We start from the raw sequence: 18,884 nt of genomic DNA, 5'->3' as shown, positions 1-18,884 counted from the left end.
TTGCTGGGCCTCCACTCATTGGTCAACAGGAGGTGATGTCAGAGCCCTGGGGTGGCTGGTAGCGCCTGGGGCGTGAGCAGGTGACTGACACCCTTGGAGACCAGAATTCTGGGGTCTGAGGTGGAGACCCGAGACTTGCCTAGGAGCAGAACAACACAGAGCTGTGCAAGGCATACCCAGGAGGGAGGATGCCCAGGCTTTGGCCCTGACCAGCCTGTAGTCTCAGTCAAGTCACATTACTTTGCTGAGCCTCAGTTTCAACACATAAAAAAATGAAGAGAGTGGACTAGATGATCTTTAAATCTTTCCAACTCTAACATTCTGTGGAACTCATTGAATTTTGGGTTCTTTGACTGTAAAAAGTTGACACTGTTGTCTACTTTCCAGGCCTGTTGTAGTAAGACTCCAATACAATACAGGATATGAAATACTGCCAACTAAGGCAATGCCTATCCTGGAAGGGCTTATAGTTCCACTGTCCGACCTCGACTCTCAGAGATGGCTGAAGGTCTTGTGGAGGCCGTCTCTTTCCCCCGTCCCCCCTAGTTCCAGGCAAACTAACTCCTCCCCTACTTGGGACCACAAGGAGGATGGTGCTGAGACAGAGAGCACTGAGGTTCAGGACTTACACAGTCCAGGGAGCAAGACAGGAACCGGAAAGAACAGGTTTTATCTGTTTATTTAAAAACAGAATATCTTTTTTATGTACAAATATGAACATATTTACACAAAATGTACATACTAGAATTCCATATCTTCAGGTTCCACATCCAAAGTCCTGGGCTGGCTGGAGAGCAGGGGATGAGGGTCTCTCCTTTGGTCCAGAGATCCAGCAGAGTTCAGGCTGAGCAGGGTTTGGGCACTAAATCTAGATATTCTGGTTGAATGTATTTGGGTGGGGCAGGCCAAAATGGACCTTATCTAATCCCAACCAGAGAAACTGCTGGAAGAACCCCAAGTTAGTAACCCTGAGACCCCTGGGGAAAAGGAGACATTCTTGCTCCCAGCAGCTCCTTCACCTCCCTTGGTCTATAATCACTATTCTCTCTCCCCTACACCACAACCAAACCAGGAGCCCTTGTCACCAAGTCCTAGCAGCCCCCCACCAAGGGATCACAAACAACTGTGGATACAACTAAGAAAACAGGAGGCTGGGGGAAGAGCTAAGGAGCCGCTAGGGCCAAGGACCCTACCTACCCTCCCATAGCCAGTAACTGAGGGGCGCACACCCCTCCTTCAAACTCTATCAGCTCTGAGGCTCCCTCCCAAGAGCCTGCCTAGATTAAGATGCCTTAGATGGAGCACCTTTCAGAACCACAGGAATTTACCCCCTGGAGTAGGACCTGAGCAAGGTCTAGCTTTGCTGAATTCTCGTGTAGGCTGACGTCACTTTAAGCAATGCTTGCAATAATAAATGTCCAGATGAATCAAAAGTTTTTAAAAAGTCTTTTCTCCTATTAATGCGTTTGGGGCAGCAGTCCTTAAAGAAGCTCCACTGTGCAGGTTTATGTACATGCAGCAGAGGCCCAGAGGCCACCAGAGGGCAGAGGGTTTCTTCTGTAACAGTTTGAGCCTCTGGCTGACCCCCTAGGCCCGCTGCTTTACACTTGCCCTGACAGCTCCCGAGTGGTGGGAGACCGGCTCCCGCACTCATGAGGCCAGATTCCAGCTCCAACTATGCCCGCACACCTGGACCTGGGCCACGGTCTCCACCTCCCGCCTCCAACCTCTGCATCATTAATACTGCTCTGGGGTCTGAGGAAAACACCTGCATTTTACAGGCAAAGGTCACAGAGCCACACGACACACAAACCGATCCCCTATGGCGTTCCCCACGCAGCCATTGAACCCTGTGGCACACACACCACGGTTCTCTTGGACTCCGACGTGACAACACAACGCACACCACGGCACAGTCACCCCTCCGCGCGCACACAGTGCACACTCAAACAAGCACAAGTGCACACACAGTGACCTGCACACACTGCGGGAGTGACTCAACAAGCAGAGCCCTCCCATCATCCAACAGAAGGACTGGAGACAAAGGTCGAGCAGTCAGTGGGGTGGGGAGCATCTTCCGCAAGAAATGAGGTGTGTAGGGAGGCTCCCCGGGGATGAGCTGAAATCTTCCATGTCAGCAGAGGGAGCCAGGCTTAGGGGACGGAGGCCAGCCTGGGTCAGACCAGGTGCCCCCGCCCATTGATGTAGATGCCATTGCCCGTGGGCTTGGCCCGCAGGGTCCCATTCTCCTGAACAAAATGGTTCATGGCCTGTTTGATGCCTTCATCCTGATCGTCCTCCTCCTCTGTCCGCCCAGAGCCTGGAGATAGCAGTTCAGTCTGTGTTTCAATCTCCCTCACTGTGGTCAGCGTGGAGTAACTGCGGCACTCTGCCTCTTCGCTCTGGAGACCAAGGGCGGAGGGCAAGTCAGGAACCAAGGCGGGGCAGCCAGACATGAGGGGGTCGGCTGGGGCACGCTGGGGTCAGAGGTCAGGCACAAGCAGGGGTTATGGTTGCTCAACGGCTCAGAGATGGGGGGCCAGGAATGAATGTTAGGCCTGGGGAAGGGGAGACTAGAGAGCAAAGGCATAGCGGGGCGGGGAGGGGATGGGATGGGGCAGCGTGAGTCTGAGGTATCAGGGACCGGTGATAGGGGCAGCTGACGCACCACATCTGGGACCCGGAGAGGGGCCTGAGGAGAGTGGTAGGGACGCCGGTGGGGCCGGGGGCCTCACCATCACAGAGCAGCTACTGTTGTCCTTGAGACCATCAGGGTGGCCCTCGGCTCTCAGCCCTACACTCTCCTCCGGCTGCAAGGCCTGGACATGGGGGAGGAGTCAGAACAGGGCTCAGCCTCTTCACCTCTGTCCTCCCCCAGCCTCCCCCCTAATCACCTTTCCTCCAACCTGACCTGTCCATTCTCTCCTCGATGCAAACATCCTCATTTCCCCCACCCCTACCCTCATCCCACCCTAATCCCACTCTGAAACCAGTGCTGATGGTGGCTTCCCACAGCAACCTCGAAGGGGGTTGCTGAAGGGGGCCTTCTGAAGGAGCCCAGCAAACCCAAAGCAGCTCCAGACCTGCCGGGGCTGAGTCAGCGGCCAGACCTGGGGGCGGGCTGCGCTTCTGGTCTGCAGAGGGGCGGCCCAGGCCCCAAGAATGCATCCAACCTTGGCACACACCTGGTTCCTGGGGTCCGGGTGATGGGAATGCAGCCTCCGGATGGAGTTCTCCCTGGTCAGGGTCAGCTCCTCCTCACTGGGAAGACACCCCCTGGTCAGGAGCTGAGGGTAGTGGTAGCCTCCCAAGGTGAACCTAGCCTGGTCAAGCCTATGTGAGCCGGGGCTGGAGGGTGTGGGCGCTGGGTTGTCCCTGCAAGTGCGAGTGAGTGGCTGTAGGTGGCGGTGCGGCTGCAGAGCGTGTGTGTGCCCATGTGATACACATGCATGTGGATCTGACCGTCACTCAGGCAGTGTGGCTCCCCTCATCCAGCTGCGACCCAGGCCCCAAGGCCCTTCTCACCTCCCAGAAGGCTGGCTCTGCCTACCTCTGGTCCACAAGCTCCTCAGATGTCAGGCTGCCCAGTCTCCTCTCGCTCCTCAGTCCTGGCCCACCTCCTGCTTGCCTCCCCTTTGTTCCCTGCTTACCTCTACCTGCCCAGGAGTGGCCAGTACTCACTATTTCTGGGTCATCTGCTGGGCCTTGCGCCGATGGTATCGGGACATGAGCACCACCACCACCACCAGAAGGCAGAACAAGAGTGCGGCGATCACACCCACCACCACCACGGAGGCCGACACCAGATCCACCTGCTTCCCTGTGGCATCCTGGGGGTCTGCTGGAGACAGGCCACTATCTGAGGCAGATGCCCAGATCCCTGACCGGCACCCGGACTCCACAGCCCCCCACGCACTGTCCTCACAAAACATGTCCCAGGACCACCCCCTCAGCCTGGCCCTCTGCAAAATACATGCAGTCCAGCTCCCTCCAAATAAATACTCTCCCAATTCACTCTCTCTGTCTTGCTCCCTGTCCCCCCACCAGGCCCTTGGCCCAGGCCCCAGCCTCTGCCCCAGTGCTTACCAAGAACATCCACAGCCACCTGAGAATCCCTTGAGGAGAGCTCATTGCTGACGTGGCAGATGTAGGTGCCACTGTGCTCAGTGGTCAGCGGGGGGAAGGCCAGGGTATCTCCTTCTGCTTGTACGCCACTGGGCAGAGGCCCGTCCAGCCTGGAGGACAGGGAAGCTGATGGGTGCTGGCTGGGGAGGGCTGAGACTGCCACGACCCAACGTGCCCGGGCAGCTCTCCCCCTCCCTCCCCCATGACGTCACCCAGAGCCACCGGCTGTTCCCACGGTGCCCCTCCTTCCCCTAGGCAGGTCTAGGCAGAGGTCCCTTCTCCCTGCCGCCCAGCCTGACCCAGGCACCCACACGCACACTTGGGGAAGATCCACACGCGTGCCGTCCCACAAGCTCCATAGGCATCACGTCATCCTGCACTAGGTACCAGGTCCACACGGTATATTAAGTCCACACAACAGGACTGTCCCTTCCTATCGGGGCTCAGATGTACTTGGACAATGTGACTGCATGCCCCAGCACCCACGATGTTTCATGGCAGGATACATGAACACAGCCCCAGGCACAAGGCCACATGCATGGCTCATCTGCTCACATGTGAGCCTGTCATGGGCTCACACACATGTGTCCCTGACCCCTCCCTGATTGTCTGGACATCTCAGACCCTGAAAAAAAGCCAAAGAACTGGCAGAGATGGGTGGGTGCTTCTGAGGTGCTATCAACCTGGTAGTAGCTATAAGAGTGTTAGTTTCACAACAGTCACAGTCAGCTGTATCTTTTTGTCTTATTCACTTTTAGGCACTCACATAAATATATAAAGTATTAACATTGAAATGCTGTATTATATTTCACAATTTTAAAGTTAAGGGAAAAAAAGCCAAGGATTTATCAGCTAATTCTCTGCCAATTACCATGTATACTACACTCCTAGGTGCCAGCCAATAACAGTGTTTGGTGAGCATGCATATTCTTGTATTGGTTTGAACACGTGCCCCAATTTATGTGGGGCTCAGAATATATCGTCCCAGCCCACGGTGGGTACGTGCTGGTCCTGAGGGAAAGACCCTGGTCCCCAGCCAGGCCCTTACCGTGTCCAGTTGTACGAGGGAGGCGGCTGCCCTTCACTCAGGCACTTGAGCATAGCTCCTTCTCTGCCAACCTGCCACAGATTTTGGTCTTCAAGGCCCCTCACAGAGACCTCAGCAAGGACTGGAATGAAAAGTTGGAGGAGAAAGAATGGAAATGATACCTTTGATCATGCTCTTCCTCAAAGGGTCCCCACCCCAGACCCCACTTTGCCTGGAATAGCCTCCCCCTGCCCTTCTCCATCCTACTCATCTGCGGCCAAAGCTAGCCCAGCCCCACCTTACTGACAGCTCCCTCCCCTCTCTGAGTTCAGAGAGTCCACATGGGTTTACCTGTGCAATGAGCCTATAAGTCCCTCTGCACAGCAATGTGGCACACCTTTTCTGAATCCCCCGTGGTCCGTAGCATAGCACTAGTCACAGAACAGGTGCTCAGCAAACACTCCCTGATTCACCAAAGGCTTAACCATCCTACTAGTTCATTCATTTCTCTCTTTTTTTTTTTTTTTCTTGGCTGTGTGGCGCAGCTCGTGCGATCTTAGTTCCCCGACCAGGTATCGAACCCGGGCCTTTGGCAGCAAAAGCATGGAGTCCTAACCACTGGACCACCAGGGAATTCCGGTTCATTCACTTCTTTCACAGACATTTGTTGAGGACCTACTTTGTGCCAAATGCTGGGTTAGTATGAGTAGAAAACAGTGCTATCCTCCAGAGAGGCTCAAAGTCTAATGCCAGGAAAACAATATCGACTGTCGACCGAGCACCTTCTATGCACTAAGCACTATGCGAGAGGCTTTGCATTCGTTCAGAACCCTGTAAAGTTGATATAATAATACTCCTTCTGCTGATGAAGAAAATGAACCTTAATAAGATTGAATAACAGCTGGTAAATAGCAGAACTAGGGCTCATCCCAAGTCTATCTGTCTTCCAATCCTAAACTGTCTATTTTACAAAATGCTTTTAATTCCATGTTTATATCTGATTCTCCCAACAACCCCTGAAGCAGGGCCAGCTCCTTTGTAAACAGAAGGACACAAGGTCAGAGTGATTTGCCAAGGTCATCTGGGATGGGCTCCAGGTCTTCTACGTTGGACTGGTGCTCTCTCAGCCATACAAGGTGGCCTCCAGGACCCAGGCTGGCCAGACTGGTGTGGCTTAGGGTCTCTCACTAACTCACCAATCCTCTTGGAGCCCATGGGGGCGCCCTACCCAAGATCCAGGTACTCACAGGCCACCTGGAGGATGTGGGTGATCCTTTGGTCCTGGAGCAGGCCAGGGTGCGACACCACGCAGGTAAGTGGCTGTCCATTCATGCTGCGGCTGGGCACCAGATGGAATTCTGAAGTGACGGCAGCTGAGCGAGAGTGCGTGAAAGAGCGGCTGGATGTTGTGCCCTTGACCTCTGTGTCCCAGGTCACGGTGGGGGCTGGGCTACCCTCTGCTGTGCAGGAAGCTGCCAGTGTCAGGCCCTGGCCCTCTTCTAGTGCTGGACCAGGATTCAGCGAGGGCAGGGGAGGCACTGCAGATGGGGGGGAGGCAGAAGTCACAACCTTTACAACCCCTGTCAGGAGGCCCCGCCCCATCCCAGTTCAGCCTTGCACAGGTGCAAAGTTTCAGGCCCCTTTTTCTTCTTTTATTTCATCAACGAAGATGCCAGATGAGTGGTAGCATTTCAGCGGACTTTGTACCTTTCTCCAATGCTTGAATTTTTTACAATGAGTACGGGTCATTTTTTTAATAAAAATAATGAAGTAATTAAAAAACTAACCAGATAACATCTATATAATAATAATAATATCCACCATTTATTAAGCACTTACTATGTGCCCAGAATTGTGCTAAACACTTTACAAACGTTGTCTCTTTTAATCCTGTCAACAAACATGAAGTAGGTATTTTATTCCAGATCATTAGCTATTAGGTGGTGAAGCCAAGATCCACACCCAGATTTTTCTACTAAGGCTGGTATTACTAACTTCCATGTAGATAAAGGGAAACTATAAAGGGCTTTATTTATTTTTAATCTTCATAACATGAACAGTCCAAGCACAGAATGGAAAAGACTTAACTTGACCATAAGTCTAGGGCATCCGTGCAAAGTGGTGGTTTAAAAGGGGATTGTGGTCTCCAACCACATTCACTGAAGGTCCAGATCAGGAAAGGTCTCAGCCCCACTGGTCATGCACAGCCACACTGGTCATAGCTGGGTCTGCATGTCCACGTCTAGGCACCACATTCTAAAACCATGGAGCCCAGGGTGGTGAGGGAGGCTCTGAATGAGTGTCTTTAGTAGAACTGTTGCAGAAACCTGTAAGTTTAGCTTGAAGAAGAAGAGATTTGGGTGGGGCATGACAGAGGTCCTCAGCTGGTAGAAAGGCTGTCGTGCAGAAGGGAGAATAAGCCTGTGCTATCTTGCTGGGGAGGGTGAAAGCAACCGAGAGGGAGATTTCAGATCAGCAGAAGGAAGAACAGCCTAATACGTGGATTCTCCCCCAAGCCTGACCAAGCAGTATCAAGCTTTTGGGGTCACTTGGAGAGAATTTCTGGATTGGGGTGAGGTGGGGGTGGCTAAATGAAGCTCCCTCATCCCTACAGGGCCCCACCTCTTCTTCCTGTTCCGCCTCTGCCCGCTCCATCTCTGCATCCCCCCCGCCTCCAGCTTCTGCCCTCCAAGACCCGGGGCCTGAGGACCTGGTGCTTCTGCACACACAGCACCCCCGCCCCCATGCCCAACGGGGCCCACTTACCCAGCACGCGGAGCCGAAGCCGCGCCTGGAAGCTGCCGGCAGGGAAGGTACTGACGCGACACTCATACTCGCCCTCGTCCACCTGCACCGCGTTGCGCAGAAGCACCGCACCGTCCAGGGGGTTCCTTGGGGGAGGCGGCTGTTCGACGCGGCCCTCGTAGGCTGAGCTCACGTGCAGCCCGTATTTAGAGTTCAGAAGTGCCAGCTCCTGGCCGCTCTCGCCCTCATGCACACGAGCCCATGCCACTTGCTCCACCTGCTCGCCCGGGTCCCCTCGGTAGAAGCAGGGCAGTTTTGCGTCCTGGCCCAGCACCACGGTCACCAAGTCCGAGGTCTCCAGCTCGCCCGCCGGGCACCGACCTGCAGGGGGGCAGACAGAAGCAGCCAGGATTAGGGGCACTGCCAGAGCCGGGGGAACACTTAACCACAATGATAATGTCCGCAAAGGCAGCCCGGGACTCCTAGAGCACTTTATGCTTGCAAAGCGCGTTCAGTCCATTACCTCATTAGATTCACAAAACATTCCCAAGAGGCAGGCGCCGTTTAACAGATGAGAAAACTGAGACCCAGAGCCAGGAAGTGACTTGCCTAAAGCCACACAGGTGGTATGTGGAAGAGTCACACCCTCTCTCAGCCTAGGATTGTATCCTGAGCAACTGTAAGGTGGGGGCTATAACAGGAGGAGAGACCCAGCCTCTGCCCTCAGGGAGCTCCGGGAAATGGATTTTGTGCACACAAAGATGGGAAGCCATGGGCAAACTTTCACAGAAGGCTCAACCTAGCAAGGGGGGGAAAAGTGAATGCTTTCAGAAAGTGTGGCCAGGAGCCAAGGCAAGGGTCGAGAACAGTTGGTGTCTGGGATGGGTCATGTAGTGTAGGAAGGGTCCAAACCAGCAGGCCCTTCGGAACAGTCTTTTCATGGCTTCAAGATGAGAGACCTGGATTCCCAGAGAGAAGAAGGTATTCTATGTGGGAGGAATGGCACAAACCAAGGCTCAGAGACAGGAATGAGCAAGTCACCGAAGGTAGAAAGGCCCCAGGTCAGAGACCCAGAGATACGAGGTCAGGACAGACACACATGACAGGGTCAGAATCGTGAGCCAGAATCGGAGGACCAGAGATAGGGACCAGCGACAAAAGATGAGTGTTTTGTGCATTGACAAGGAACAGTATGAAGCACTCAGGGGTATCTATCATGTAGCCTTATCTGCAAAGAAGGATGCATTTCCTGCACTCATAGAACCTGAGCTCTATTCTGGAAGAAGAGATACGTATGGAGACAGCTATGGAAACACTTGTGATGGTTTCTGATTTAGTGCCTAGTGGTGTGTTGCAGGTTAGTCGTGGGATGGGACAGTCACAGAGGTCCCGAGTCACATGGGAGGGGCTCATGCATGAGTTGGGTAGAATCAGGAGGGCATGAGACCTGGAAAGGGGTCCCAGGTAAGGGACCAAGGTGGGCGAACCCCAAGGAGGTGGAGAGGCTGGCTGGTTCAGGAAGCAGAGAGGAGAGGACAGAACAAAGGCAGAGGGTGTGTGTTGAGCAGGAAGCGGGACGTCTGGTCAGAGCAAAATCACCCAGGACCTTCCACACCAGGCAAAGGAATTCAGATTTGGCCAAGATGACATAGGGAGTCCCTAAAGCATGAAGCCAATGGGCATGTGCCCTCAGACTAGAAAGTAGGGAGACTGGGGACAGGAGACCCACTAGGACCCTGCAGCTGCCATCCTGCACCGTGCTGCTGAGAGGACGGGACAGTTCCAGGGGAAGTTTGGCAGGATTTGGTCACTGACAGGAAAGAGAGAGAAAAGTCTCAAAGACAACTCCTAGGTTTCTAGGATAAGTAACTTATGAGGGAGGCATGGCCGGGGAATCTCATGGCTGGGAAGAAAGAAATTTGGAGTTGTGGAATAAAGCGTGTGAAACATAGGGCTGGGGGCCGAGGGCTGCGGACAGAGTGAATGCTCTCTGGGATGGCAAGAGCTCCTTGTGTTGGAATGCATATCCAGCAATTCCCAAAAGTTCAAAGCTCCTGCCTCTGGCCAGCACTTCACACACCCTGCAGGCCCTCACCTTGCTCACACTGTGCTCCTGCCTGGAACGCCCTCCTCCCTATGTCTGGGTAACTCCTACTCATCACTGTCTGGGTAACTCCTACTCATCCTTGAAGACTCTGCTTAGACATCACTTGCTCCTGGAGCCCTCCCTCCCCTCACCCCCACTTCAGGCAGAGTGAGGTGCCCTTCCTCTTTTCTCCTCTAGCACCCTGCTTTGACCCATTGTAGTACTTTACACAACAGATTGTATTTGCTATTTTCTTGTCTGCCTCTTCCACCAGATGGAGAACCTCAAGAGTATAAACTCGGTCTCACATCACATATGGAAACATGGTTTCTGATTTAGTGCTCAGTGGTCTGCATTCCTGGCACATAATTGGTGCTCAATTAATGTTTATTGACTGACTGACTGAGTGAATGGGTGGGTGAATGAATGAATGCGAGAGACAGGCGGAAGAAGGAAAGAGTAGAATGAGGAGGAATGTGCAGTCTTTGGCTGGGCTGGGCAGGGAGAGGGTTGGCGTGGCAACCTTAGGGTTGCCTTAGAGACAACCTTAGAGACAGGATAGGCTGGCTATCTGGGTTCTCTGCCAAAGGAAACACCTCCAGACTGGACCTAGGGAGAAGGAAGGGGATGAGCGCGTCAGGCATGGAGGGAGAAAGTGAAGCCCCGCTAGAGTGGACGAGAGGGTTCCAGTGAGGCAGAGTGTGGGACAGAGGAAGGGGGTCCCATGGCCCTGCTAGCAAGGGAGGAGGAAGGGAGGATACTCTTGGGAGCTGGGAGGGCCCAAAAGGGACAGGACAGACCTGCAGGGCCAGATACCAGGGCCCTGACCTGCCTAAGCTGATGCTGGTCCCACCCAGCCCAGCCTGGGAGTCCAGCTAACCATCTGCACCTCTCCCAGACACCTCCTCCTGGTGCCAGAGGGAGCAGGGCTGCCAAGGAAGGGCTGGAGGTGGGCTTGAGATAGGGGCTTCCCAGTACTTCCTCTGCTTCGACCACTGGGGTCCATGCAGGTCACAGGGAGTCCAAGCCCTGCTCCACTGGGACAGACAAACCCTTTCAAAGACTATTTCTAGGACAATGTCAGATGGCATATTTTCCATCCCCATCCCTACACTTGCCAACCAGCTGGCCCCTCCCCAACACTAATCACGCACATTTCCCCCCAAAAAAAATACCTTTTTTTTTTTTTTTGCCACACAGCAGCATGCAGGACCTTAGTTCCCCAACCAGGGATCGAACTCATGCCCCCTGCAGTGGAAGCTCGGAGTCCTAACCACTGAGTTGCCAGGGAATTCCCAAAAATACCCTCTTAGGGTACAACATGCATCAAGTCCCCAGCACATGTCTGAGTCCAATCTTCCACATCCCTACCTGTGGGTCCAAGATCCCCATGATCCCAAGTGATAAGCCCAAGCTTTGCATGATGAGGAACCCAGTAAAACCAGAAAGTCCCTGCTGGGTGAGCTCCCCATTGTCCTAAATCCACTGTTTAGTGGGAGCATCTCAGCTTGAGCAATGCCTTCCTTCACACACACACACACACACACACACACACACACACACGCACGCACACACACACAGGCTGCAAGAGAAGGAAAAGAGAACTTGGGCTTTAGAATCCCTGTCCTGGGCCCAGTGGACCCAGAAGCTCATACTCCCAGGGTAGGGTAGGCCAGGACTGCCTCCCCCTTCTCTCCCCCACCCAGTGCCCGCCCGGCATCAGCATAATGACATCACCAGAACAAAGGAGACACACCGCTTGCCTGGTGAGGTCACCCTGCGGGCATGTAGTAGCCAGGCCAAGCCCACGGACCCTTCTGCTGCAAATTGTTTCCTGAGCCTGGTGGACTCTGCTGGCTGGGCTCTCCTCCCTCTGACCCTTCCCTCCCCTCCCCTCCCCTCCCCTCCCCTACTTCTGGGAGTACCAGGACGCTGGTCAGGAGCCTTGGTGATTCAGCCACTGCTGCACAGCAGGCTTAGCCTCAGTCACCACCAGCCACCACCTTGCGCAAGGGAGAGAACAGGCCCAACTGGCCAGACAAGATCCCTGCCCTCAGCCTCCCCCACCCCGGGCCAAGCCCCCCCGGGCCTCTTTGGGGCCCTGCCCTCTGTGTACCCTGCCTGCTCCCAGACAGGCCCTCCATTCCTGGCTTGGGCTGGCTGCCTGCTCCCCACCCTGTGCCTGGGTCCCAACTTTCCTATCTGTGTGAGGCCTGGCCTCTGATCTCCAGAGGGGAAACAGGCTGGCAGCTGCAGATGACGGCATCTCTGGGCAAGGAGGCTTTTCTTTCTGAGGAGCCTTTCTCCTTCAGCGTCCCCTGCTAGTACATCTAGGGGTACACAGTGGGGTCCTAGAGATGGGCCTGTGAGTAGGAAGAAGGGAATAAGTGTGAGCCTTTTGCGTCTGAACGTACATCTTTGGGTGAGGGTCTGGTGAGTCTCAGTGCTGGTTCACATGCAGGAGAGGCTGTCTCTTTGCATGAACTTGGGGGCATTTTGCACATATATGTGTTCATGTCTTATCTTCAGGAAAGCGTGTGTGCTTGTCTGCATCCAGAGCGAGCTATGAAATGGCGTGTGTGTGTGAATGTGTACACATAGTAAATATTTTGATGTCGGTTTCTCTTGGCTTCTGCATGGCTGTCTGTCTCAGCTGCCTTAGGTCGGTGGTGTGTGGCTCGGCGACTTCGCCTCTGCACCCGTTTGGAGTGTCGCCCAGGCAGTCCTCCCCACCCCACCCCAGACTTGAGGGCAGATGCATCTCAGGTGGAGGGACCCAGAGATGAGGTCACTGTCCCTCCAGGGTGATGGGAAATAGCCATCAAGGACTCCCCAACAGAACAAAACAAAAGCTCTCTCTACCCTTGCTCCTCAGGTTCCTACTAGAAGGACCCCCACCTTCTCACCCCCAAGCCACGCCCCCAGGCCCCCCAACACCTCTGGCCCCCCAGGGAGGCCTCTCCCTGGGAATCTCTGTCAGGCCTCTGCTGCCACCACCAGAAAAACCAGCTCTAGCTCCAGGCCTGGGGTGAGGGTTGTCTGGTGTAGGTTTGGTGGGAAGTGGTGGGGGGAGACCCTGCCTGGGGCTAGGGGGAGGGGTCCAAGCTGTCTAGGGTCTCACTCTCCTTTGTTAACTCTTGCCTCCCCTCACCCCACAGAAGCAGCCTCCACCAGAGACAGGTGGAATATGTGGGTGAGTTTGGGATAAGAACAGACGTGGGAGGGGAGCCCTGAAGCCCCCCATTCAGGACAGGTGATATACACAACCCAGCACTTATTTTCTTCCATCCCTCCCCCCATAACCTTGGCCTTGGAACGCTAAGGGACTTTGAAAACCAGCAGATTCTCCCTCTGCATTCATCTACCTCCCTCATTTACCCCACATTGTCCTAAGCCCCCCAGCTTAGTGAGAGCTTCCCAACCCGGGCAAAGCGCCCACCACAGATTAGTGGATGGGGAGGGGGGCCACAGCAATCACAAAGGGAGGTGAGAACAATGGGGGAGGACAGGCCTTGAGGCAGCCCCGGCTCTGGCCCAGACACAGCTCCCAGCACAGGTAAGTCCCCTAAACCCCCCGGAGCCAGAGTCTGAGCCCGGCTGAGTCACCAAAACAGCCACACTGTGGGTGGGAGACCCAGAATTCCGCTTCTCCCAAACTCCTGAGATCCTAACCCCTTCCCCAGTCCTGCCAGCCAACCACCCCCTCCCCCATCTCTGCAAGTGTGGCCAGCTCTGCCCCGCCCCAAATCACAGCCTCAACCCAGCTCTCAGGACACGCCAGCCAGTTTTAAAGGCAAGAGGGGAGGAGGGTGCCCTGAGAACTGTGGGTAAACTTCTGAGGCCAGAGGTTCCCTGCCTCAGTGAAAGAGTGACCCTGACCCCCTCCTGCACAGCCCTGCTCCAGGAAGCTTGGTGGCTTGCCCCCAGTTCTGAACTTGACCTTCTCATTTTAGATTCTGTTCCCAGATCCAACCCTTAGGCTCCTCTCTTCCCTTCACTCCTGACTCAGCTCCCCACCCCACCCCCATCCCTTCTCTCTGTCCAGACTTGGGTCAGCACCAGGGCAAGTTTGGAAGGCTGGGAAGCCCAGGCATTCTCTCCTCACTAGGCTGGCTCCCCACGGTGGCTGATTCCCCTTCACTTTGCCTGGAGGACCCCAGGATCCAGACGCTGGGGTCTAGAGGCTGGGACTGTAGACTCTACTCTGAGCCCCTCACTGCCATCTCTGTGGCTGGGGTCCCCTTAGCCCAGCTCCCTGAAACACTGGGGTGGGACCAAGGTCAATGGGGCCACAGGGCTTCCCTGGGATTCTCCTTAGTTCTCCCCACCTTGGGCAGGGAAGCTAGCCTGCCTTTCTGGCTTCCCTGGCTTTGGGTAGATACTACAGGAAAGGGCCTGCCCCCCTCTGTAAACAGGAGTAGAAAAGCAGGGATGGGGCCCTTCCCTTTCTAGGAAACTAACTTCAGCAGAAAGCTGGTCCTAAACCTCAGAGGACAGACTTCAGAATTCAGAGAACCCCGTGCCCTCTGGGGTCCTGCAGGGCTCAGTGGGGCCCCAAAAAAGATCTAGGAACTAGGATCCTATTGGAGGGGTATCTGTAGATTTAGGTCCCTCAGCCCCAGGGCAGGAGATGGGGAGGGAGAAGGGAGGGGACCTCACCTGGAAACTCATCCCATTAAGGAGAGACAAAGAGCTGTGGTGTTGAGGTGCCTCCCTAGCATGGGCTCCTTTCCCTGTCAGGGGTGGGGCAGGGCCCCGGGGCTCAGAGCTCTAATGGCCCAGGACTTGGTGGGGGCACTAATCTGCAGCAGTGCAGGGGCAGAAAGCAATATCCAGGGTAAAGCTACCCTTGGTCCCCACTGAGAAATGGGGTCAGGACATTTCCCCCTTCTGTCACCACAGCCAGACTCACCGCCTCTTCCAGCACCCATCACCCACCTTCAGTTCGGGGCTGGATATTTACGCAGCCACAGGATTTCAGAGCTGGAAGGCCTATAGGGATCATCTGGTTCTACCTCTTGGTCTACTGAAGTCTAGTTTCTTAGTTGCCCAAGGTCGTGTAGCAAATTAATTGCAGGAAAGGGACCAGAACCCAAGACTCCTGACTTCCCAATCCAAGGCTTTTTCAGAGACAAGAAACACTCTAGTTTCCTGGGGGCTATTGAGGAGATGCCTACAGAGGAGCCAGAATGGGGGTGGCAGTTAGGTGGACGCATCTGATCCTCGGGCTAGGAACCTGGAGTCTGAGTTCCAGCCTTCAGAGCACCCTCCAGCTCCATGCAGGTTATAGCAGTAGAGTGTGGCTCACTGGGCACCAGCTTCCCTGGAGCCTGGTAGCCACAGCACCTGTCCAGGCACTGAGCAAGGTTGGGGTGACTCCCTAACTAGAAGGGGTGTCCTCTACCCTTCCCTGGCTTCTCTGAGAAAGAACAGCTTCGTGTCATGGGAAAAGAAAGCGGGGACTTTGTCTTGTTCACTGCTGCATCTCCAGCATCCAGCACCCTGGCTATCCCTAGTGTGCACCCAGAGGTACTATGCTTTAATGAACTAGGAACTGGGAGACCAAGACGCTAACCCTGGTTACGCTTCTAACACTGAGTAATATTGTTAGCTCACTTGCCTATCTGTTTCCTTCAGTTTTCCCATCTGTAAAATGAGGGAGTTGAATCGATGATCTCTTTGGTAACTTCTGAGTCCTGAGACATCATGGCTCCATTCTTTAGGTGTGGGTAGATCCTACAGGAAAATGACTGCCGAGTTCCCTGGCCCCAGCAACCAGGCCCCACCCTCTTGGCCTAAGCGAGTGAGAAGGTTGTCTGGAAGATGGGAATTAAGATGTGGGGTGTAGGGGGGATGGCAGGGCTTGGAGTTTCAGTAACCTGCGATTGGAGGCTGGGCCAACGGCCTTTCCATTATAAGATCAGAGCGGGAGCAGCCCCTACCCATCCACACATCTAGACCTCACTCTCCTCAGCACAGCCTTAGCTGGGGATGGAGGTTGGGGGACATCACTGCTAGGCCCTGCTGGACAACTGAGGCTCCGTCACTACTGATCCTGGGACTGGGAATCAAACTGTCCCATATAGATAAGGTCTTGTCTTTCCAAGGAGAAAGATTTCTCAGTTGCCCATTATCCTGGGGACAGCCTACGGAATCCTACCTACCGTGGACTCATTATGTACACGCACGCACCCACACACATATACTCTCCCCCACTCTGAAGATTATAAATTCCTATAATTTATATCTTCTGTAATACATTACACGAGAGTAATACAAGACATCTAGCTGAGAAAATGGGGGGACAGGGGATAAACAAAAGAGTGCCCTAGGGTAGGGCACTCTAGAAGGTGCCCTAACCTAGACCCCCACTCTTCTGAGTAACCGCCTGATTCCCACCCTGGCACCTCATAGTGTGCTCAGGGACAGAGGGGGCCAGAGTGAGAAGAGCTTCCAGCTCCCCTGTAGTCACCCAACAGTATTCTAAGATATCGTGAAGAGAGGAGAAGGAGATAGAAAGACCCTGTCGGCTCTCTGGACATCAGGCTTCCTACACCTTGATGACTGGGGAAACCAGCTGCAGCCCCAGTCAGCAATTCTGGAGCCCAGGGGGTAGGCGAGGGAACCTCCAGGAAAACCTGGGGTGAAAGGGTCCCCACCAGTTCTACCTCCCTGGCCACCTGCAACGGGTCACCGTGGCTCTGCCCCAAGAGGCAGCTCCAGCCCTTTGGCTGAAGTGGTCAGGGACCCCAGACCCAATGACCTGGCCTGGGGCTGGCAGGGGACATGAAGCAGGAGAGCTACAGTGGTTCTTCTGGGGGCACTACTATCAGTTGGAGGTGGGAGAGAGAGATTGATTCCTCAGTTCAGAGTAAAAGGAAAGGGAATATGTATGTGTGCGTGCGTGTATATGTGTTTGTGTGTGTGTATGTTGGCTTGGGCTCAGAAGCAAGGATCCTGAAGCAAGTCCTACCTGTAAACGATGCCAGGAGCAGTAGCAGCAGCCAGGCCTCAGGCCCGCACATCTCGGCTCCCAGGGACAGAGGCATCGGTCAAAAGGCAGAGCTGCCCGGTGTTTCTGAAGTTCCACCAAGTTCTCCCTGGGAGCCGGCTCTAGAGCTGGATTGGGCACCGACCCAGAAGGCACGAAGCACGGAGTCCTCAGGCACTGCCGTGCCTGCCTATCCCACTAGGATCTCCACTCGGGGACCCGGCCCCGTTCCACCCACCCAACCGTAGCTACCCGCAAGTAGCCGTGATCGGGAGCTCCGAGCTCCCCCAGAGCTGCTTCCCACGCCGTGGCCAACAACGACAGCAGAAACTTGGGAACCTGCTCAGCAGGTCAGAACAGGTGCGTCTCTGGGGGCTGGGCCTGGCGCGGAGACACGGCAGCCACCACCCCCGCAGCCTGCGCTGGCTAATGGGTGCCAGAGAGGGAGGGAAGAAGGGAAGGACCTGGGGGGTGGGATCCCATCGTCAGCTCCAGGCTTTACCTGGCAGTGTGTGGAAGGGGCTGTGACCGGAGAGGAAAGGCGGGGGGTGGGGCGGCTGGGTAGGTTAAGGCCTGGCGTGGCTCAAAGAGGGAGGTGCCAGGCCAGTAGGAGCAGGGGCAAGGCCCTTCTGGGTGGAAAGGAACCCAAACCTCCCACACCCCAGCCAGCCTTGCTGCCTCCCCCCGGGCCTTGCCGAGTTCCCCAGTCTCCCAGAGGGGTTCAGCTTGGGAGCCAGAATCAGAGAAGGCCAGAACTGAGGACAGTACTGGCCCAAATACCTCATCCATCAGATGAGAAAACGGAGGCCCAGAGTGAGGAAGGGGCTTGCTGGAGGACACACAACTTAGGTAGTATCCCTACATCCCTATCCCTGAGGCAGGGAGTTAGTTCAAAGAAAGACCCCTCAGATGGAACTTAAGTGACCCCCTCTGCTTCACCCCTCCCCCACAGAGGATAAGCCAAGGGATTGACCAAGGAATTAACCCCACAGATTCCTGGCCTCCCTAGCAGGACCCTCTCTCAGCATCAACACCTTCTCAGTACTGGCCAGAAGTCCCCAAAGTGAGTCAGCACTACCTGAGTGGAAAGGGGTTCCTTTCCACCATCTCCAGGGTCATTTTATCCATTTATCCCATGGTCATTGGACAAAGTCACATGTCCGGACTTTGCAAGGACAATCTTGATTCCAAATACTCTATCCTTATATCCCTATAGGTGTACTCAGACCTGTAAGACCACGCGTTTCCGTGTTGGATGCATATAATGTAACCGCCAAGTTACACAAAAACTTACTGGCCTGGGGCTTCCCTGGTGGCGCAGTGGTTGAGAGCCTGCCTGCTGATGCAGGGGACACGGGTTCGTGCCCCGGTCCGGGAAGATCCCACATGCCACGGAGCGGCTAGGCCCAGCTAGGCCCGTGAGCCATGGCCGCTGAGCCTGCGCGTCCGGAGCCTGTGCTCCGCAACGGGAGAGGCCGCAACGGTGAGAGGCCCGCAAAAAAACAAAACAAAACAAAACAAAAACCAAACTTACTGGCCTAGCTGGGATAGCCAGAGGAGGGGGCAGACTCTGAACTCCCTGAAAATTGAGGGATGGGGAGGGGCAAGATTGTTGACATACTGGAGCGAAAAATATATATACAGGTAGACAGGAGAGAAGAGAAGATACATACGGGTTAAAATCTTGCAGTGGGATCCTTTTGTCTGGAGAGGGGCAGGAAGGAGGGGCCGGGAACAGCAAGGTGGGGGGTCATTTCAGGTAGAATATTTTCCACACACACAAGCACCCTCACCTCTACCTGTCAAAATCTTACTCATCTTTCAAAACTGACCTCAAGTGCCACATCTTCCATGAAGCGTTCTCAGCTCCTCCCACCTAAAATTAATCTTTCTCCCTTCTGTTCTTCCTC

The 18,884-nt window shown here is 54.8% G+C and overlaps 1 protein-coding gene across 2 annotated transcripts; it reads right to left on the bottom strand.

Moving 5' to 3' along the window:
- Window positions 1–663: 663 nt before the first annotated feature.
- On the bottom strand, window positions 664–17,172 carry NECTIN4 (nectin cell adhesion molecule 4). Of its 2 annotated transcripts, none has more exons than XM_081224875.1 (9): window positions 16,957–17,172; window positions 7,919–8,278; window positions 6,400–6,690; window positions 5,174–5,294; window positions 4,087–4,235; window positions 3,682–3,841; window positions 3,186–3,261; window positions 2,736–2,819; window positions 664–2,402 (listed from the first exon to the last, which is right to left on the bottom strand). In XM_081224875.1, exons 1-9 carry the CDS (start codon window positions 17,030–17,032, stop codon window positions 2,178–2,180), a joined length of 1,542 nt encoding a protein of 513 aa, XP_081081001.1. In that variant the 5' UTR covers window positions 17,033–17,172; the 3' UTR covers window positions 664–2,177. The 2 variants fall into 2 exon arrangements, with proteins under 2 accessions (XP_081081001.1, XP_081081002.1); XM_081224876.1 differs by having other exon boundaries at window positions 3,682–3,838.
- Window positions 17,173–18,884: the final 1,712 nt, after the last annotated feature.

The sequence above is a fragment of the Mesoplodon bidens genome, assembly GCF_964165515.1.
Source record: "Mesoplodon bidens genome assembly, chromosome: 2".
Classification (NCBI taxonomy): Eukaryota; Metazoa; Chordata; class Mammalia; order Artiodactyla; family Ziphiidae; genus Mesoplodon; species Mesoplodon bidens.
The sequence above is the reverse complement of the archived record's forward strand: the minus strand, read 5'-3'. Positions and strand labels throughout refer to the sequence as shown.